At 34.4% G+C, this 20,966-nt stretch overlaps 1 protein-coding gene across 1 annotated transcript in view; it reads left to right on the plus strand.

Annotated features, from left to right (window-relative positions):
- Positions 1–20,966, plus strand: part of Tanc2 (tetratricopeptide repeat, ankyrin repeat and coiled-coil containing 2) — a 412,218-nt gene that overhangs the window by 280,935 nt on the left and 110,317 nt on the right. Inside the window, exon 10 of the mRNA XM_077800862.1 lies at positions 17,630–17,911. Coding sequence (XP_077656988.1) covers positions 17,630–17,911 — 282 coding nt within the window. The remainder of the gene's footprint in view (positions 1–17,629; positions 17,912–20,966) is intronic.

Raw genomic sequence — 20,966 nt, forward strand, 5'->3', positions numbered from 1 at the left:
CACACACTGAAGTCTGGGTGGTTCTTAAATCCCTTAAAGAAACTGCTTTCCAAAGTTTGTGTTATTTGTATGCCCTATTGGATTTTTTTCCTCCCTATATTTTATTAGGAAAATTTTTCACATATACAAAAAGTTGAAGGCATTTTATAATAAATATTTATATGCTAACCACCTTGATTTTATCATAGACATTTTACTATTTTGTGTTTTATATATCTATTCTTCTACCTATCTCTTTATCTACCCATCATTTTTTGTGCATATCATAGTAAATTGGAGATATCCGTATACTTTATTGGGATATTTTGAGAAGGTGGGGTGGGATTATCTTCGTGCTCTGTTGCAACCCTGCGACTGCCATAATTTGGTGCCAGGGTTAAGAAAGCCACATTGTATAACTAAATGGTGTAGATTAGTTCATCTTTTTCTCTTAGCTCCACTGTAATTACAATAGTATCTTCTCTTTTGATTATTTCAGTGGTTTCTGTCATAGAAAATCTCTTGCAAACCAGCTGATAGTCAAAAGAACCATTTCTTTAGCAGTGTGAACCTGACAGAATATTCATTACCTTCATGCCCTACAATGCAGACCAACAATCCTTTTTTGTTCCTATGCCCTAAATTTATAGTTGGGTACATGAAAAAGTATGTTCTTTATTCTATTGATCTGACAGAAGCTTAGGTTCATAGATACAGAAACTGCTTCTGCACTGCTCTTGGTGTCTGCAGTTGTTTTACCATATGGTACTGAGCTAATTTTGTCTGTGTTCTTCTCTTTTGTGAATTGATTACATTTTTAGAAAAATTTTTAAATAACTTCTTTAAATATCAGAGCTTTCTCAGTAGGATAAAATATGATAAGACATTATGTCGATATGAAAATGTTATTATAATTTTTTAAAATACTGAATTTTGGAACTCCATATTATAAATTGGCAGTCATATTCATGAAAGCCTTCTTTGAAACAAAATGTAATCTTGGACCTGAGAAGAAAAGTCTGTTTAGGAAGCAGCTCAAGTCTCCTAATAGTTCTTCTCTTGGAAAATGTCATTCCAAACGTGGAATTTCTTTTTTTTTTTTTTTTTTTTTTTTTCCTTTTTATTGATTGTTCAAATCATTACAGAGCTCATGATATATCATCTTTCATACATTTGACTCAATTGGGTTTTGAACTCCCTTTTTTTACCCCAAATACAGATAGCAGAATCACATCTGTTACACACTCACATTTTTACATAATGGCATATTACTGACTGTTGTATTCTGCTACCTTTCCTATCCCCTACTATCCCCCCTCCCCTCCCCTCCCCTCCCCTCCCATCTTCCCTCTCTACCTCCTCTGCTGTTGTTCAATTCTCTCCCTTATTTTCCCTCCCCCTTGCCCCTCATAACCTCTTATAATTTTGTGTATCATTGAAGGTCTCCTACCATTTCCATATGCCTTCCCTTCTCTCTCCCTTTCTCTCGCCCCATTCGTCTTTCCAAACGTGGAATTTCTATAAGAAAGTACAAAGAGAAGTAAGGGGGAAGTATCTAGCTTTGCCAATCTGCTAAGCCTAATCAAATCTAGTTATCACTGGGATAACTTCTGTCACTTTCAGATTTAATAGTCACATTCTATAGAGCAGATAAAATAGAATAGGAAAGTCTTGGATTTTGGTGTCAGAACTAGGTTTTTATTCTAATTCTGCAATCAGCTATATGATCTTAGTTCTCTATAGGCCTAAATAGATTCAATAAAAATGATGACAGAATTTTGTAAGGGGCCACATTTCCTCCTCTGGTGAAAAGAGCCCACACCTGAAGCAAGCTTGGGTGAGGATTATTGGCCCTTCCTTTTCACCTCCATAATCTGTGACAAACAGCTTTCCATGGTTCATGGCAGCTGATCTTTCTGTTTTCTCTGTATTCCTGGGAAGTTCTTAGACTGCTCAGTGAGTGTTTTGAGACAGCTCAGCAAGAGCTCCCTACATCTGTGTATCTGCTCATCCACCAAATACTCTCAATGCCCAAGACCCTCTGAGTAACTGGCCATCCCATACTCAAGTGATAGCACAAAATATAATCAAGAGCTCCAAGAGTCAGTACCTTCACTGAACTAACCACTAAACTAACAAACACAGATTGAATCAACTTTTTAGAGCTCTGGAAAGCAAAGCATTGAGATAGCAAAACTTAAAGTAACAGGGAATGTTTAATGAAGAGATTACTAAATATCAGCATTAGATGAAATCTCTAGCAGACTGCCGAGATAATAGAACTGAGACTTTAGTGAGCATGCTGAAGTTGGGAAACCTAGGTGCCCTTCAACAGATGATGGATAAAGAAAATATGGTATATATACATAATGAAATATTACTCAGCCACAAAGAAGAATGGAATTATGGTATTTGCAGGTAAATGGATGGGATTGGAGACTATAGTGATAAGTGAAATAACCCAATCTGGAAAAATCAAAGGCAAATTGTTCTCTCTGATATGCAGATGTTAACACACAATGTGGACAGGGAGAGAAAAATAGAAATTCATTGGATTAAGCAAAGGGGAATAAAGGGGAGGGAGAGGGAAGGAAATAGGAAAGACAGTAGAATGAAAAGGACATAACTTTCCTATGTTCATATGTGAATACGTGACTAGTATAGCTCCACATTATATAAAACCACACAATGGGAAGTTACACTCTATGTATGTATAATATGTCGAAATACATTTTACTGTCATATATAACTAAGAAAAAAAAAGAACAAAATCTCTTTCCTCCTGAATGAATGTTTGGGGCAGAAATAGACAATAACTGTAAACAAACACACACACAGACACACCAAAAAAAAAAAAAAAAGCTGGGAGAGCCAGGCATGGTGATGCTCCTGAAGTCCCACTAGTTGAGAGGCTAAGGCAGAAGGATCACTTGAGCCCAGGAATTTTAAATCAGTTTGAAAAACAGCACAATTCTTTCAAAAAACAAACAAACAAAAAAAAAACTTTGGAAAAGTTACTGAATAAAGAAATAACTGCAGTAACAAAACAAGCAACTACAGCAAACTCCTGAGAAGAAGGCAAAATTTGATATCCACTGTTGCCACATGATAATATTCAAAATGAAGTTGTCAACAGAAACTTAAAAGGCATGGAAAGAAATGAAAGTATGACCAATGTACTGAAAATAGTAAATTGACAAAAATCATTCCTGAAGAAGGACATCAGACTTACCAAAGACTTTAAATCATCTGAATTAAATATGCACCAACAGCTAAAGGAAACCACGGACCAGAAAAAAACCCTGAAGCATACCAGAATGATGTATGAACAAATAAAGTGTATCAATAAAGAGAGGAATTGTAAAATGGAAACAAATAGAAATTCTGAAGACAAAAAGTACAGTAGCCAAAATGAAAAATTCAGAAGAGGAGTTCAAAAACAGATTTGAGCAGCAGAAGAAATAATCAGGAAACTTGAAGATAGACAATTGAGATTAGTCTAAACATGCTAAAGAAAAATTTTTTTTCAGTCAGGCACAGTGGCACATGCCTGTAATCCTAGCAATTCGAGAGACTGAAGTAGGAGAATTGCAAGTTTGAGGTCAGCATAGCAATTTCTTGAGACCTTGTCTCAAAAATAAAAAGGGCTGGGAATGAAGCTCAGTGGCAGAGTACCCCTCAATTCAATCCCCAGAAAAAACTTTTAAAAAATGAATAGACCCTAGAAGACATGTAGACAATCATCTAGTTTACCAAAATATGCAAAATGGGAGTCCCAGAAGAAGATGAGAAAATGAAAGCATCAGAAAGAATCTACAAAAAAACACACACTAAAGCTAACAAAACAAATTCAGCAAAGTTACAGAGTACATCATCCCAAAAAAGTCAATTATATTTCTATATACTGTCTATGTTAAAGATTAATAAGATGTCAGAACTACAAATTCAAAGTAATCTACAGATTTTACACAATTCCTGTCAAAATGCCAGCAACCATTTTGGTAAAAATGAAAAAAAGTCATTCTCAAATTCATATAAAAGTGCAAGGGTCTATGAAAACTAAAACAATTTGAAAAAAATACAAAACAGCAAGACTCATGCTTTCCAATTTCAAAACTTACCATAATGCTACAATAATCAAAACAGCATAATATTGGCATAGGAATACACACATATAATATGTATAATATAGTGTAATTGAAGGTTCAATCCCCAGTGCTGCAATAAATAAGTAAACAAAATATTTTTCTTAAATAATTGAATTGAGAGATCAGAAATAAATCCATAATCTGTGATGAACAGCTTTTCAGCAAGGGTGCCAAGTCAATATTATTCAGTGGGGTAAAAACAATCTCTTCAAAAATGATTAAACAACTGGATGTTTACATGCAAAAAGAATGAAGTTGAGCCCTATTGCACACCAGATTTATTAACTCAAAATGAAAATATAAGATCTAAAACAATAAGACCCTTTTTCTAAAAAGTATAAGGTTAAATCCTTATACCCTTAGATTGGGCATTGAATTTTTAGCTGTGACATGAAAAGCATGAACAACAAGAAATAGATAAATTGGACTTCATCAAAACTTAAAACTTTTAGAAAAGTAACAAGGGACATTATCAAGAAAGTGAAAATACAACCTACAGAATAAGTAAAATATTTGCAAATGATATATCTGATAAGGATTTTGTATCCAGTATATATAAAGAGCTCCTACAATTCAACAATAAAAAAAAGAACAAGGGGCTCAAATTGACATTTCTTCAAAGAAGATATGCAGATAACCAAATAGCATGTGAAAAGATATTCAATGAAATGAAATACCATTTCACATCCACTAGTATGACTAAAATAAAAACAAACTAATAAATGGTGATGAGGGTGTGGAGAAATAGGGATACTTGCATATTGCTGTTGGGAATATAAAATAATACAGCAACTGTGGAAGAAAGTTTAGTGGTTCTTCAAAACTAAACATAGAATAGGTATCTGAACAAATAATTCTGTTCCTAAGTATAAACCCAAAAGAATTGAAAACAGGTGCTCAAATTCATGTATATAAATGTTCATCACAACACTGTTCACAGCAGCCAAAAGATAAACAACCCAAATGGCCTTGAGTAGATGAATGGATAAACATTGTGGTATGTAAGTACAATTTATGTTATTCAACCATAAAAAGAAATTAAGTATTGATATAAACTACAATATGGATGAACCTGGGATTATAGAAGAAAAGATGGAAGCCAGACACAAATAATCACATATAATATCTGAAATATTCAAATAGATAAATCCAGAAAGTCAAAGGGCAGACTGTTTGCCAGAGACTCAAGGAGGGGAAAATGGGAAATGAAAATTTAGTACTACAGGGTTTTCTTTTGAGGTGGCAAAAGTATTTTGGAACTAGATAACAGTGATGGTTACACAACATAGTGAATGTACTAGATGTCATTAAATTGTGTACTTTTAAATGGTTAATTTTGTGTTGTATGAATTGTACCTCAATAAAAACAAAAATTTGTGAATGTATGTAAAAATCTATGCCATGCCAAAAACATAGAATGTACTCAACGATAAGTTTTTTCTTCTTTCCCTTCTCTTTCACCCCTAGTCTTTATTTAAAACAGTTCTAGACGTTATCTTTCCCTTCAGAGAACTTGCAATATATTTGGAAAAACAAGATTTAAAATGTTAACGTAGGAAAAATGGCAGAGTAGTGGAACCCACCATAGCTGCTCTCTAAAGTTAAATCAAAACAGTTCCATGGAATCAAATTGAGGTAGGAAAACTGTGGGGAAATGCCAGTAGGTAACTCAGAGCTAGTGACCAAGTGAAAATCAGAAATATTGGTTTCTGTAGTGGAGAGAGATTTATAAAAGGAATAGACTACAGCAATACTGAGTGCACAATGGCTCAAATGGGGGAGTGAAAGGTCCCCTTCAATAACCCAAAAGAAGTTCTTCCAGTGAGTTTAAGAAAAATAGGCACTGCTATCCAGCAAATTTGCAATCTGAGATGAAAATATACTCAGGAGCATATGACAAGTAGGATGGCCAACAAGTGATCGGAGTGGGACACATCAGGGTCAGGTGGAAACAGTGACCCCACATCCTACTGTAATACTCATGCCATTACCCTCTGGAGGATAGGCTGATGTATACACACACCTACCCCCAGCACATAGACTGAGATTCTCTGAATGAGGGGTGTAGTGCAATCCAGGTCAATCTACAGGTGTGCAGGTGAGAGGGCTGTTGGCGAGCAGTCCTGCCAGAATTACACTCCTGTCTCCAGTCACACTAGCAAAGCCATTCAAGGGTGAATTCTGCTCTGAAACAGAGTTCCCCCAGTAGTTACTGCCGGTCATGGAGGGGATGGAACTCAGCATACAGACTCCCCCAACAAGTTTGGCTAATTTGAGTCAGAACTAAGGACAAACAGGCAATACAATATTTGTGTCACATAAACATCCTCATATATGGGAGATTCTGAAATCAAAATCCTGAAAAGAAATGTCTCCATTTTAAGAATCTCAGCAAAAAGGAAGCTGAATCGTTTTTAGCTGCCATTGCATTAGCTGCAAGATGTAATCTGAGTTCTAGTGTTTTCTAATATAAACTGATTTCTAGTGTTTGTGTTTTTTGAAAGTTCTAATTTTAGGTATTCTAATTGAAGTGAGATGAAATCTCATTGTGGTTTTCCCCCTATATTTGTTGACTATTTTTATTTCTTCTTTTGAGAAGTATCTGTTTAGTTCATTACCAATTATTAAATGAATTATTTGTGTGTGTGTGTGTTTTAGCCTTATGTTTTTTTTTAATAGTTGTATGTGGATAGCATGCCTTTATTTTTTTATATGGTGCTGATGATAGAATCCAGTGCCTCACACATGCTAGGTAAATGCTCTGCCACTGAGCTACAGCACCAGCCCAAGCCTTTTGGGTTTTTTCCAATATATTCTGGATATTAATCATCTGTCAAAAGAGTAGCTGGCAAAGATTTTCTCCCATTCTGTAGGCTCTCTCTTTGTTTTTATTTCCTTTACTATGCAGACAGAGGCTTTTAAATTTTATGTCATCCCATTTATTAATTCTTGGTATTATTTCATGAGCTTTAGGAGTCCTACTGAGGAAGTGCCTATATGGTGCCCCTATATTTTCTTCTAGCAGTTGCAAATTTTCTAATCTAATTCCCAGGTCTTTGATCCACTTTGAGTTGACTTTTGTCCAGGGTGAATTGTAAGGATTTGTTTTTTTATATTCTATATATGGACATTCACTTTTACCAACACCAGTTGTTAAAAAGGCTGTCTTTTCTTCAGTGTTGTTTTTAATGCCTTTGTCAAGGAACAAAAGACTTTATCTCTGTGAATTTGTCTCTGTATCTTCTGTTTTTCTAGTCTACTCTTATGTTTTTAAACCCATACAGATTTTGTTAGCAAAGCTCTGTATTATAATTTGAAATTGGGTATTGTTATCCCTCTAGCATTGTTCCTTTTGCCCAGAATTGCTTTGGCTATTCTGTATCTTTTATTCTTCCACATGAATTTTAGAACTATTTTTTCTAGTCCTGTAGAAAATGTCACTGTTACTTTAATGGAACCACCATATGACCTGGTTATACCACTCCTCAGTAATTTATCCTGAAGAATTAAATTCATCCTACTATAGCAATACATGCATATCCATGTTCATAGCAGCAAAAATCACAATGGCCAAGTCATGAAATCAGCCTAGATGTCTGTCAAAAGATGAGTGGCTAAACAAAATGTGGCATATACATACAATGAAGTTGTATTCAGCCATGAAGAATAAAATTATGTCATTTGTAGGAAAATTGATGGAACTGGAGAACATCATGTTACACAAAATAAGCAAGACTCAAAAAGTTGAGTGTGCTGGTTTTTCTCTGATATATGTGGAAACTAAAGAGAAAACATGGGGGAAGGCATCTTATGAAAATAGGAGACAGTATAGTAGAACAAAAGAATCAGAGGGAAGGCGGTGGAGAGGACAAGGGGAGGTACTGGGGAATGAAATTGATCAAATTATGTTATTACCATGTATGAATATGTCATAGTGAATTCCACTACTGTGTATAATTATAATTTCCAATAAAATTTTTAAGCATTAATAAAGGCTGGGGTGTAGCTCAGTGGCAGGGCACTTGCCTGGCATGTGTCAGGCCCTGGGTACAATTCCGAACACCATAAAAAAAAGTAAAAACTTAGTAAAATGTTAACAGTAAATATCAGCATATATTTTAGCACTAAATTATATAAACAATATAGGAAGAAAATTGAGGACACACTTATATTAAGATTAAAATCTGGATCATAATTAATGTGGATAAGGTTTAAATAGAAGAAAATGGGCATTTTGGGTAAAAAGGGCAACTTGCACTAAGGCAAAGAAACAGAATGGAGCACATTTTGTCAAGATATGCTAAAGAAATTGTTGTATGCTAAAGAAACTCCCTCACATGGCACTTCATAGTGAACTGTGAGGAGTAGAGATGATAAGAATTGAGTTATTGGGCTGGGGATGTGGCTCAAGTGGTAATGCACTCACCTGGCATGCATGGGGCTCTGGGTTTGATCCTCAGCACCACATAAAATAAAATAAAGATGTTGTGTCCACTGAAAACTGAAAAATAAATATTAAATTTTTTCTCTCTCTCTTTAAAAAAAAGAATTGAGTTATATTACAGAGAGCCTTCAGAATCTGGAGAAGAGCTTTGATTTGATGTGGCAGAAAACTGGGTCATTGGAGATTTTGGAAGAAGGGAATGACATGATGCATTCATAGCAATAAAAATTTGGTATGATAGAATATGCAATATGGGGTTGCTGAGTTAGGAAGTGAAGTTAGAGAAGCTGGTAGGAAATCAGAAGAGTAACAGAGAAAGCCTGAGTTAGGTGATAACAGTTGGAAGTAATCAGAAGTGACCTATGAGAGAGATCTTTGAAAGGAAAAATTCACAAGATTTTTTGAGATGGCTAGGACAAGTGTGATTCTTAGTTAAATAACAAGAACTTACACTTTGTATTCTGAAGACTTGGGCTGTGATTCAGTGACAACTTCATTTATCCCCTCTCCTACTATATAAAAATTTATTTAATAAAACTCTTTTGATTCATTTCTTCAATATTTGTTCATTTAAAAAGTATTTATTGGGCTGAGGTTGTGGCTCAGTGACAGAGCGCTTGCCTCACATGTGTGAGGCACTGGCTTCGATCCTCAGCACCACATAAAAATAGACAAAATAAAGGTATAAAAAAATGTACTTATTGGTGCTTTGCTATTTAACATAGATTATATGTTTTAGAGTTTTTGTTTGTTTATATTATAGTACTAGGGTTTTAACCAGGGATTCTCTACCATTGAGCTTATACACCCAGCCCTTTTTATTTTTTGAGACAGAGTCTCATTAAGTTGCTTAGGGCCTTACTAAATTGCTGAGGCTGGCCTCAAATTTATTATCTTCCTGCTTTTTAGCCTCCTGAGTCACTTGGATTACTGGTATGCACATTTACACCTAGCTGCAGACTATATGATATAATGATAAGTTTTGTTATAATAAGAGTTGCTACCAACAGAGAGCTTGCAATTCTAATTAAGGAGATAAGAATAAACAAGAAAGCAAAGAATAAAGAATAAAATATTGTGTCCAATTGTGATATAAGAAAATAAAATCATTTTAATTTATTTACTTTTGCAGTACTGAGGATTGAACCCATACCCTGGAGCATATTAGGCAGGTGCTTTACCATGTAGCTACATTCAGGTTTTTTGGAGGGTTTTGTTTGTTTGTTTGGTTGGTTGGTTTGGTTTTTTAGACAATTTCCCTCCAAGTGACCAGGCTGACCTTGAAGTTAAAGTCCTGCTGAGTAATTGGGATTACAGTCATGTACCATTCCCAGCCTATAGGTATTTTTCAATAAATTCTCTGATAGAAGCAAATAAGCCCTCTTTTTAAAAAAATGATGGGGATAGAGAAGCAAACTAAAAGTTTATCCAAGTAAGCTTTCTAAAAAAAAATAGCATTTACATCTACACCTAAAGAATATAAAGGAGTCTGCCAAGAACAGACCATCTCAAACAGTCAAAACATCAGGTAGGAAAAAAACTATTGAGAAACTGAAGGACCAGAGTAGCTGGGATATTGAATGAGGTGCAAGTGATGTGAGATACCTGCAGTGGTATGGATAAAGGTTCTAGATCATCCTGAGACTAAGGACAGTGGGAGGGAGTTTTGATTTTATTCTAAATACAGTAAGGAATAACCAGAGCATTTTATGTAGGAAGTAACCTGGTCATTTTTGTCAGCACTAGTCATTCCAGTCTCAGACAGGGCTACTAATAGTGAAAAGTCTCTTTACTGTCCCTGCTTTGATAATCCTTACCTTGTGAGTTCTTCACTCTTCTTAGCCCATTCGCTTTCCTATGTGAACAAATGCTTATATCAACACATATAAGTTTCTATGCCCTTAATAAGTTATATGAAAATAATTATCAGCCAACTTGTGCAGGACATTCACAACCCTTTCTACACATATTACACATATTATTCATCAATGGCCTGCATAGCATACAGGAAACAAATGTAGGAATTCAGGGCTTGGATGAATATAGAACTGCTACATAATCAGAAGAGTATTGGTATAGTTTTTTGATTTCAGTAGAGATTAACTCAGTGGACCATTTTGTTGGCCTTAATTGAAATTTAAATTTAAATATATCTTCATGTATCCAAGTTTTAATTTGTTCCTCCCAGATGTTAAGACTTTGTCTCTAGTTTATATTGGTGGGGTTGGGCGGAACCTTTACATAACAGAAAGTATGAAAGCTATTTCTGTCAAACAGTAAATCTCTCTGATACATTGATATTTTGGTTCTCCTCATTCCATAATCCCTCAGGCTTGAAGCTGGAAAAGTTTTAATTCTTCTTCCTATCTTACTACATTTAGTTTTTGACAGATTTTATATATTCTTCTGTTGTCTCTCCCTAGTTCATACCTTCATTGAATTTTCCAGGACTTTTGCAGTGAGTAGTCTTCAAACTACTACTCAGTCTGGTATTCATTCTGTCCCAATAGAAATAGCTGATTTTATATATTTTTATTTTTCATAATTTTAATCAATATATCTTGTCCTGAATCCTTAGGACCAGAAGTATTTCAAATTTGGAGCATTTCAGATTTTTGGATTTGGTATTCTCAGTCTATAGTTTAAAATAGTTAACATTTTAAGTTAGATACATTTTTTTTACTTCTAAAAAAATTGAATGAAATAATTGTGAGAAAAAAGTAACTGAAATAAATAAATTATGCATTTTTTTCAGTTAACTGATGCAATTTAACTAGTTGATGGATTTGGCAGTATAGTCATTCCATGAAAGAAAACTAAGTGATTTTAATGAAATATTATCTTCTTTTGTGAGTAAAATAACAATTTATGTTTTCATTTTTTAATATAGCTAAAATTTATACTGAAAATTCCTTTTAAAAAATTAAAACTAAAGGTATCATTCATCTTGTCATCTCTTCACTACTTTTGTTTTGCATATTGACGTTCATCTGCACCAATGTGAGTTGTAATGATAATATACTGCCTTATATCATTTTACTAAATTTTATATCATGAATATTTCCTGCAAATCTGCAAAGATTTTATTATTTTGCATTAATGTTTATATAGTAGGTCTATCATAGTTATATATCATCCTCATTAACACCACACATACAACAGTGAACATGTGTGTATTTCTTTTGAAATATTTTCTTAGAATAAATTCCTAGAAGCATACAGAATTTTAAGGTCAAAGTGGCATTTACTATTTATTTCCCTAAAAGTTTTACAGATTTACAATGCCATAAATAACAATTGAGAAAATTCATTTTTCCAAAAGATGGTTTTGAGTAATATCATACACCAGAAAAACATGTTTTCTCAAATGGTATATATAGTTTTTATTTATTAGTTTATTTCAAAGGTAGATTTTTTTTAATTTGTTTTAACTAGTTACACATGACAGTACAATGACCTTGACATATCATACATAAAGGTAAATATTTTTAAATGTTTGTTTTCTATGTTGTAAGAATCTGAGTTTAAAAAATACAACATTAAAACATAATTGTGGGTAGGGGATATAGCTCAGTTGTTAGAGTGCTTGCCTCGAATGCACAAGGCCCTAGTTTCAATTCCCAGCACCACAAAAAAAGAAAAAAAAACATAATTGTTATTTTCAAATGTATAATGTGTATCTGCTAAAATGAAGTAATATCTATCTCTGGGTTATAAAGGAATGTTATGATTATTTTAAGAAATCTAATTTAAGAAATTTTGACTAAAACTTTTCAGTGGAGTATTTCTGGTTAATCACCAGGAAATGAATAAATGAAATGGATGAAATTCCTTATGATAAACTTCAAACTAGTTCTGGACATTGTTTTTTTTTCTGTTATGTGAATTCTTTTTTTTATTAGTTGCTCAAGACAATACAATGATCTTGACATATCATACATTTGATTCAAATAGGGTATGAATTCTCATTTTTCCACCTGTACAAATTGCAGGATCACATTGGTTATACATCTGTGTGTATACATACAGCAATCCTAGTGTCAGTTGCATTCTGCTGCCCTGCCTATCCCCCCTCCCCTCCCCTCCCTTCCCATCACTATTCTCTACCCATTCTACTGTGACACTTATCTCTTTCTCTTTTTTTTTCTTCCCTTCCCCCTCATGTGGACATTGTTTTTGAAGCAATATTTTTAAAAACTCTGATGGAAGACTTGGCAGTCACTTAACACATAATTAAATTAGTGTCACACTGGCACAGAAGACTTATAGATTAAGTAGGACAAACTAGGTAATTGAAACAGACCTACAATAAATAAGATAAAGTAAGCATTTCAAATTAGTGATAATTTCTATCAGTGGGACAATTTCTTAACCATTTGGATGGAAAAAAATAGTTAGATCCCTACTGTGTACCATACTCCAAAATGAAAGCACTAGAAAAAAATCAATATATTTTTGGATTAGGATCCTTTCAAAGAATAATATTAAAGATAGAAAGAAACCATAAAGAAAACGACTGACAATTTTGACCACTTTTTTAACTTGTAAAAGTTAAAAGAAAACTAAAATGCAAAGAAGTATTTATTTTAAAAACTATGTTATTTGATTAAATAAATATGACAAAGGGTTGATGTCTGAATATTCTTACAAATCTACAAAAGTAGACATACATCCCAATAGAAATATGAGCACAAGGCATGAGCACACAATTCACAGAGATTGCTAATAACCAATAAAGATGTTAAAAATACCAAAAACAGTGAGATGCCATTTCTACTGTATAAATAAAGATTAATATTTCTACTGTATAAATAAAGATTAATAATACTCTCCAGTGATTATGGTGAGACCTCCGAGGAATGTGATCATTCTCACATAAAATCCTTCTGGAGAGCAATTTGACAAGATAGGTCAGAAACACAACTCATTGACCCAGAAATGTTGCTTCAGGCATTTTGTTTCAAGAAAATTATAAGGTACCTGTGCCAAGGTGAATATACAGTGATATTTATCATATTGCTGCTTATAATGTCACTTATCATGAGAGAAACTAGAGCATGATAGGATTCAGACTGCTGCCTAGTGTAGTGGCGCACACCTATAATCCCAGCAACTAGGAATACTGAGGCAGGAAGATTGAAAGTTCCAGGCCAGCCTCAGCAACCTAGCAAGGCCATCAGTTACTTGGCAAGACCCTATCTCAAAATTTAAAAAAAATAAAAATGACTGGAGATGTGGCTCAGTGGTCAAGTGCCCTGGATTCAAAACCTGAAACCAAAAAAATAGATTCAGACTATGAAAAACTTTAGACAAACTAATATTTTTGTACCTCAGTTTCCTCATCTATAAAATGGAAATAGTAATATTCATTAAATAGAACTATTATGCAAGTTAACATGCTTAGAAACAATTCTGGACACATAGTAGTGTTTGTTTATTTTGAATAATAAAGGCCATTTCATTGTAGGCTATGATTGTAACAGTAGAAAACCAAAATAATCTCAATATCCAACAATGAGATATTGGCTATGTTAATTATGATTTAGTCATATAATGGAAATTCTATACTTATTAATGTGTATTTATGTTTTTTAAAGAGAGAGAGAATTTTTTAATATTTATTTTTTTAGTTTTCGGTGGAAAACTTTATGGGGTGCTGAGGATCCAACCCAGCGGCCTGCGCATGCCAGGCGAGTGCGATACCACTTGAGCCACATCCCCAGCCCCTATCTTTATGTTTTTAATGGAAAAAATATTTTCACTTTACATTGCTCACTGGAAAGAGCAGATTAGGAAACAGTATGTATAGTATGATTCCATTTCTTTAAAAAATAAGCTTATGTGATCCAGACAAAATTCAAAGAATATGTTAATAGTCTTTCTGTCTGGCTAGTGGGAGAACAGATATTATTTTGTTTATTATTACTAAGTTTTCTATAATGAACATATATGTTACTTATTTTTAAACTAATAATAAAATAGAGGAAACAAGCAGATCCTCGAGTAAACTGTTTCTGTAAGACGAAAAATCTTGTTCATGAATGTTCATAACACCATTATTCATAATAGCCAAAAAGTGAAAGCAACCCAATGTTCCTCCATTAATAAAAGGATAAGCAAAATATGGTATATCCATATAATAGAATTTTTGGCAATAAAAAAATGAAGTGCTTTATGACATTTATTTATGACACAGATGAACCTCCAAAACATGCTAAGAGAAGGAAGTCAACACAAAAGGCACATATTTCATGATTTCATTTAAATGAAATGTTCAGAATAGACAATCTGAAGAAAAGAAAGTAGTTTGCTGGTTGCTAAGGGCTAGACAGATGGGGCAGTAGAAAGTGACAGCTAAAAATATAGGATTTCTTTGGGGGAATGATGAAAATGTTTAGAGTTTGGATAATAGTAGTAGCTGCACAAGTTTACGAATTCATATACTGAAAATCACTGAATCATGTACTTTAAAAGGGGGAATTTGGTGGAATGTGTATTTTAACTGAAAATAATGTTTAAGAAAAGTAAAATTGGGGCTGGGGTTGTGGCTCAGCAGTAGAGCACTCGCCTGGCATGGGCAAGGCCCTGGGTTCTATCCCCAGCACCACATAAAAATAAATTTTAAAAGATACTGTGTCCAACTACAACTAAAAAATATTAAAAAAATAAAAAGAAAAGTAAAATTGAGTCTTGGCTATAAGACACTGGGATTTTTTTTTTATTATTGTTTTGCAGTATTAGGGATTGAACCCAGTGCCTCATTCATGCTAGGCAAGTGCCCTACCACTGTGTTACGTCCCTAGCCCTTATTATTTTATTTTTGAGACAGTGTCTCATTAAGTTGTAATCCTCCTACCTCAGTCTTCTCGTAGTTACAATTATAGGCATGTGTCACCACACCCAGCTCTAGATACAGAATTTATTTTAAAACATTAGTTAGCAAATTAAAATCTAATTTTTCACTGAATTCTGTAATTGTATTTATGGTTGGTTTGTTTTGCAGTACTAGCGACCAAAATCAGGTTTTACTGCATGCTAGGCAAGCACTCTATCACTGAGCTATACCCCAACAACTGAGTTTTAAATTTTAAATTTAAATTTTTAAGTAAAATATAAATGACCAAATAGTTACATCTTTATAGCCTCCCCTACTTTTTAAATGAAAAGTTTGGCTGTTTTAAAATTGATACAGGAAGATGTTTGTCAGACTTAAGGTTTTTTTTTTTTAAATATTTGTACTAGTTTTAGAGTTTTTAACTTTACTTAAATGATCAGTTATCATTCTAATGACTTTTAGACAGATATTTTGTTTTATTTGAGTTTTATTTTATTGGGTTAAATTTTATTTTATTTATTATTTATTTTGTTTCATTTGGAGACAGGGTCCCAGTTGCCCAGGTGATCCTCTTGCCTCAGCCTCCCAAGTGGCTGAGATTACATGCATGGGATTATTGCCTAATGGTGTCTAACCAGCTCAGAGAGTTTAAATGAGAGTGTGTCTAGTCATGTCTTCTCCAATAAACTGTCAGCTCTAGATCCCATTTTATGGTGTGCAAATGGTTTAAATATGTTTTAAAATAATGTAAGCAGTATAAATAGTTCTCATTTTTGCTTTTATGATTTCCCTTTCTCCTGTTCCCATCCCTTTCCCTCCCCTGACCTTTCTTGTGCTCCAAAATACAAAAAAAAAAAAAAGAGTTAGAGTGTAATACCTACTTTTTGTAATTTTTTTTTTTTTTGAGACAGGGTCTCTTTAAATTGCTTAAGGCCTTGCTGAGTTGCTAAGGCTTGCCTCAAGCTTGCAGTCCTTCCTCAGCCTCCCAAGTAGCTGGGATTTATAGGCATTCAATTTCCTCACCTGGCTTAATACCTTCTTTTTAACTAATACTTTCCATAAGCATTTATTGAGCACCTACGATATGTAAAGGCATTATGCTAAAGTTAATGGTACAGAAAGGAAATATATAGATTCAGACAGTGAAAATGGCATATCAAAGAACTACTCTGGGAACAGTTAGGAGGGCAGTAGTCCATATAGAGATGGCCTGGCAAGACTTCCTTTTATCATCAACATAATTAGAAGGTTGATATTTGAAACCAAGACACATCTGTGGTATAGTTTTAGAGAACTGTTAAAGTCTAGTTTATGTTTTTTCCCTTAGCATATCCATAATTATATAAGCGCAGGAAAGAAATCTTGAGAAAAGTCAAAGGGATCCTCCCCAAGACATGTGTATAAGGCAAAAGTCATTTTTTTTAATTGGCATGAATGCAGGCAGTACAGATACAGAGACATTGGGTGAAACTTCAGTTTCTGCTTCCATGGCTGCTTAACATGTTTAAGATCTTTTAAACCATCAGAATTTTTAGGGGCTTTGCTTCCCCTAATAATATACCCTTTATATTAAAAAGCAAAATACTATCATTAATTTAAAGGAATTACTGTTCTCATTGCTGTTTTTAAAGAAATCAACAATCCTATTTACTTTGCACTGCTTTCTACACAACTGATTTTCATCTGATACATATTAGTACAGCTATATTGGGTTAAATATGAAATACATCCTTACTGGTCCATAAAGAGCTGCTGCCTTAGGCTCTCTGGATGGCCCATTACAGCCTTCTTCACCCCTTGTACTACATCCCTGACTCCCTACAATCCAGTAATTAAAAGGTTATCCTCAAGCATAGCTGGAGGCCCTTAGAACCCTTTTTCACTACCTTTGCAAGCTTATTGATTGCTAATACGTGGGTCATCCCCATGTTTAATCATTTTGAATATTGCCCTGATTTTCTGATTGTTGGGAGTAAACTCATTATTGTTTTTGTCAGTTTGCCTTCTGCTGTCTAGTGTAATCAGATGGCTCTAGCACACCTGCATTGCTTTTCTATGTAGGACTCTGTAAAAATTCAGAATTTAATTAGTCTCAGAATAAGCCCAGAATGCCATCATACTGTAACCCTAATAATCTACTAAAACACACCACTTCCCCCCACCTCCATTTCCTAAATGTTGACAGTTCCACCTAATTCTCTGTTCTCTTGTCCTTCCTTTTAGTTCGCTTTGCACCATACAGGCCTCCAGATATCTCCCTGAAGCCACTGCTCTTTGAAGTACCCAGTATCACTACAGAGTCGGTGTTCGTTGGCCGGGATTGGGTTTTCCATGAAATAGATGCTCAACTTCAAAGTTCAAATGCCAGTGTGAACCAAGGAGTGGTGATTGTGGGAAACATTGGATTTGGCAAAACTGCCATCATCTCTAGGCTGGTGGCCCTCAGCTGCCATGGTACACGGATGAGACAGATCGCCTCAGATAGCCCACATGCCTCCCCCAAACGTATGTATTCCTTTTTAAAGAATTCCCTACTTAGTTGGGTCTGAAATTTTTTCTGATATGTGTGTCAGGCAATATACCCTTTTATTTTTTAAATTTATTTATATATTCTAATTAGTTATACATGACATCAGAATGCATTTTAATTCATAGTACACAAATGGAGCACAATTTTTTTGTTTCTGATTGTACACAAAGTAGAGTCACACCATTTATCCTTTTATTTTTTTGATCTGTAAAATTTGACTTGCATGTGAGTATCATTACTCAGAATTCAGAGAAAGAATATAATACTCTGTGCATCCAATAGTCATCTGTGAGTGACTGAGAAAATCTTTCTCATGGAATAAATTTATGACTCTTCCTGCTGACTGTATGGCTGCTTTGTCCTTTGGATAATGATTACAGCACTTGCCTGTGGAGCCATTTGCATCCATCACTGTCAGATTTTCCTCAACCTGTGCCCATTTCTTCTTGTTACATGCCAGCACAATCTGTTCGCAGCCTTCATTTCTTTGCTGTTGATGTCAGTGTGCTCTGATTGGACTTGAGCTTTATTGTGTTCTTGAAGGATTTTTCCTGCTTCCTTTGAAAAGATGATGAGTTCTCATTTGGCTTCTTTTATCACAACTTTAATGATCACCACCAGTCTCTTGTTTGATTATTTTAAAACACTCATATGGTACGTATTATATGCCAAAGAGTCTCTAAGAGCTTTACAAATATTAATTCATCCAATCCTTTTATAAACTCAGTGAGGTTGTTCCTGTTGTCTTCATTTCACAAAGAAGTAATCTGGGGCTCAGAGAGGTTAAATAAACCTCCCAGGTTTTAACCACCAATAAATGGTGAAACTAAGAATTCTGGTTTCAGAGACCATTCTCTCACTCATTTTTCTGTGTGGCTTCTCCTTATTGGTGAAACTCACTCAAGTAAAGAAAATAAAAGAATGTATATAAATGTTCTTTCTGTATATACCATATGTATAGCATTCATTTACCTTGTTTCTTTTAATTGTGTCAGAACATAAAAGAAAGCTGTGGCTCTACTAGTCCAAATCAGTAATCTAGCCCACCACACTTTGAGATAACCTCTAGAAATGGTTTGTATGAGATCATAGCAGTTATGGGGTCTAAAGGCAGGAACCCACTAAATACCCTTCAGATATCCTGGCTTCCTACTGAAATTAGTATTCTTTTATCAAAAAGACAGATTGCCTCTGGTACAGTTATGAATGTCTAACCTGTAGAAGAAAACTAACTTCTATGAAGAAAATCAGTTGAAAAAGAAATAACCCTCTTTACCAGTGTATGGTAAGAAATGTTATGAAAGAATTCTTATCTTAAGGGGAATGTCATCTTTAGATTCTAAATGAAACTTTTCTAAGGTAGACTAGCAAACTACTCTGAGAGTCAGAAACCCGGGATTTGTGTCCCAGCATTCAAATTGACCGCAGTACTTTGTGACCTTGAGAATTTCACTTTAATTGTTTAGATCTCAGTTTTCTCATCTGCAAAATGAAGCAGTATGGTTAAAATTTTGCTTCTGAGAACATTTTCATGGTTGAAAGTAAATTTTCACACTATTATACTATTTTCCTTTAAGTGCTTAAAGTCTATTATACAAAACTACCTTTTATCTGAGTTGTCCAAGAGGTAAGCTATTTTCGTGTGTCAGAAAGAAAACCAGATAGCTAATAGTCTCTGACTCCTCTGTATGTCAGTGTTGTAGGTAACAGAGTGGTAGAATCATATATGACAGTAGATAAATCCCAAGGGCAAGAATAGCTGCTTTCTCAGAAAGCAAAGGTAACTGGGAATAAGAGCAAGAGTTAATTGAAAATAGTCCATGTACTCCCCAAAGCAGAGATTCTTTAAAGGTAGTTCACTAAGTTATTATCTAATATCCTTTGCCTTTTATCTCCTGAAAATCTCCAAAACACTGGGACATTCTGCATTCATGAGATAAATGCCCATTGTTGAGACTATAGATTTGGCCTGATAGTAAACTTTAAAAACTTGAAGCTGAGAGGGCAGTACATACCTGTAATCCCAGCTACTTGGAAGGCTGAGAAAGGAGGATTACAGGTTCAAGGTCAGCCTAGCCAATTTAGCGAAATCTAAAAGGAAGGGCTGGAATTGTGGCTCAGTGGTAGAGCAATTACCTAGCCACATGTAAGGCACTGGGCCCGATCCTTGGCACCACATAAAAAATAACTAAATAAAATAAAGTTAGTGTGTCCATCTACAACTAAAAATATTTCTTAAAACTTTTCTTAAAATTCAAATTAAAAGGGCTGGAAGGATAGCCCAGTGGTAAAGTGTCCTAAGTTTAATCCCCATTACTGAGAAAAAAAAATTTTTTTGAATAATCAGGAGAGATACAGTATGTGATAATATATCTATCAGAATTACGTAGAAATAGCATTGCCTTATACAGAGTAATTATTTTTGTAATCTGTTGATTAAACTACATTTTTGTAATCTGTTAGTCAAACTACATTCTACCACTACCATCTTAACAGACTAGTAGTCCTTAAAGAAGAATCAAGAATAAGTAACTGATATAATGCAAGCTATTTTTCAGCATAAATTTGTTATTAAATGAGCTGGCACTTAAAAGGTTACTTGCAGCAGCAGAATTTTTTCATTAATCAATAAGAAAGATGTCAGAGGGTTAGCCTAATTTTTTACAGAGTTTAACTTACATTAAACTTGAATAGGTTTATCTGGTATCTCACTGGCCTTCATAATCTTTGGTCATTGGTATCAGAGATGTAATTGTACTAATAATGAAAATAAATGAAAAGCTATGGTGCTTCTGGCTCCCCTCCAACCCACCCACCCCCACCAAGTCATCTGTTCTTTCTTTTATAGTACTTCATTGCCTGGCTTTCTTTACAGACAGTCCCTCAGCCTGCCCCCTCATTGTCATTTCCCTGGTAAAGTACAGAAAAGCTGTCAAAGCAGGCACTACCCTGTCATCCTTCTTTCCACCTACTTTCCCAAATCTCACTTCTCCCATCATTCTCTGCCACCATCACCTATACCCCCAACAC

The sequence above is a fragment of the Urocitellus parryii genome, chromosome 7 (genome assembly GCF_045843805.1).
Source record: "Urocitellus parryii isolate mUroPar1 chromosome 7, mUroPar1.hap1, whole genome shotgun sequence".
Taxonomy (NCBI): domain Eukaryota; kingdom Metazoa; phylum Chordata; class Mammalia; order Rodentia; family Sciuridae; genus Urocitellus; species Urocitellus parryii.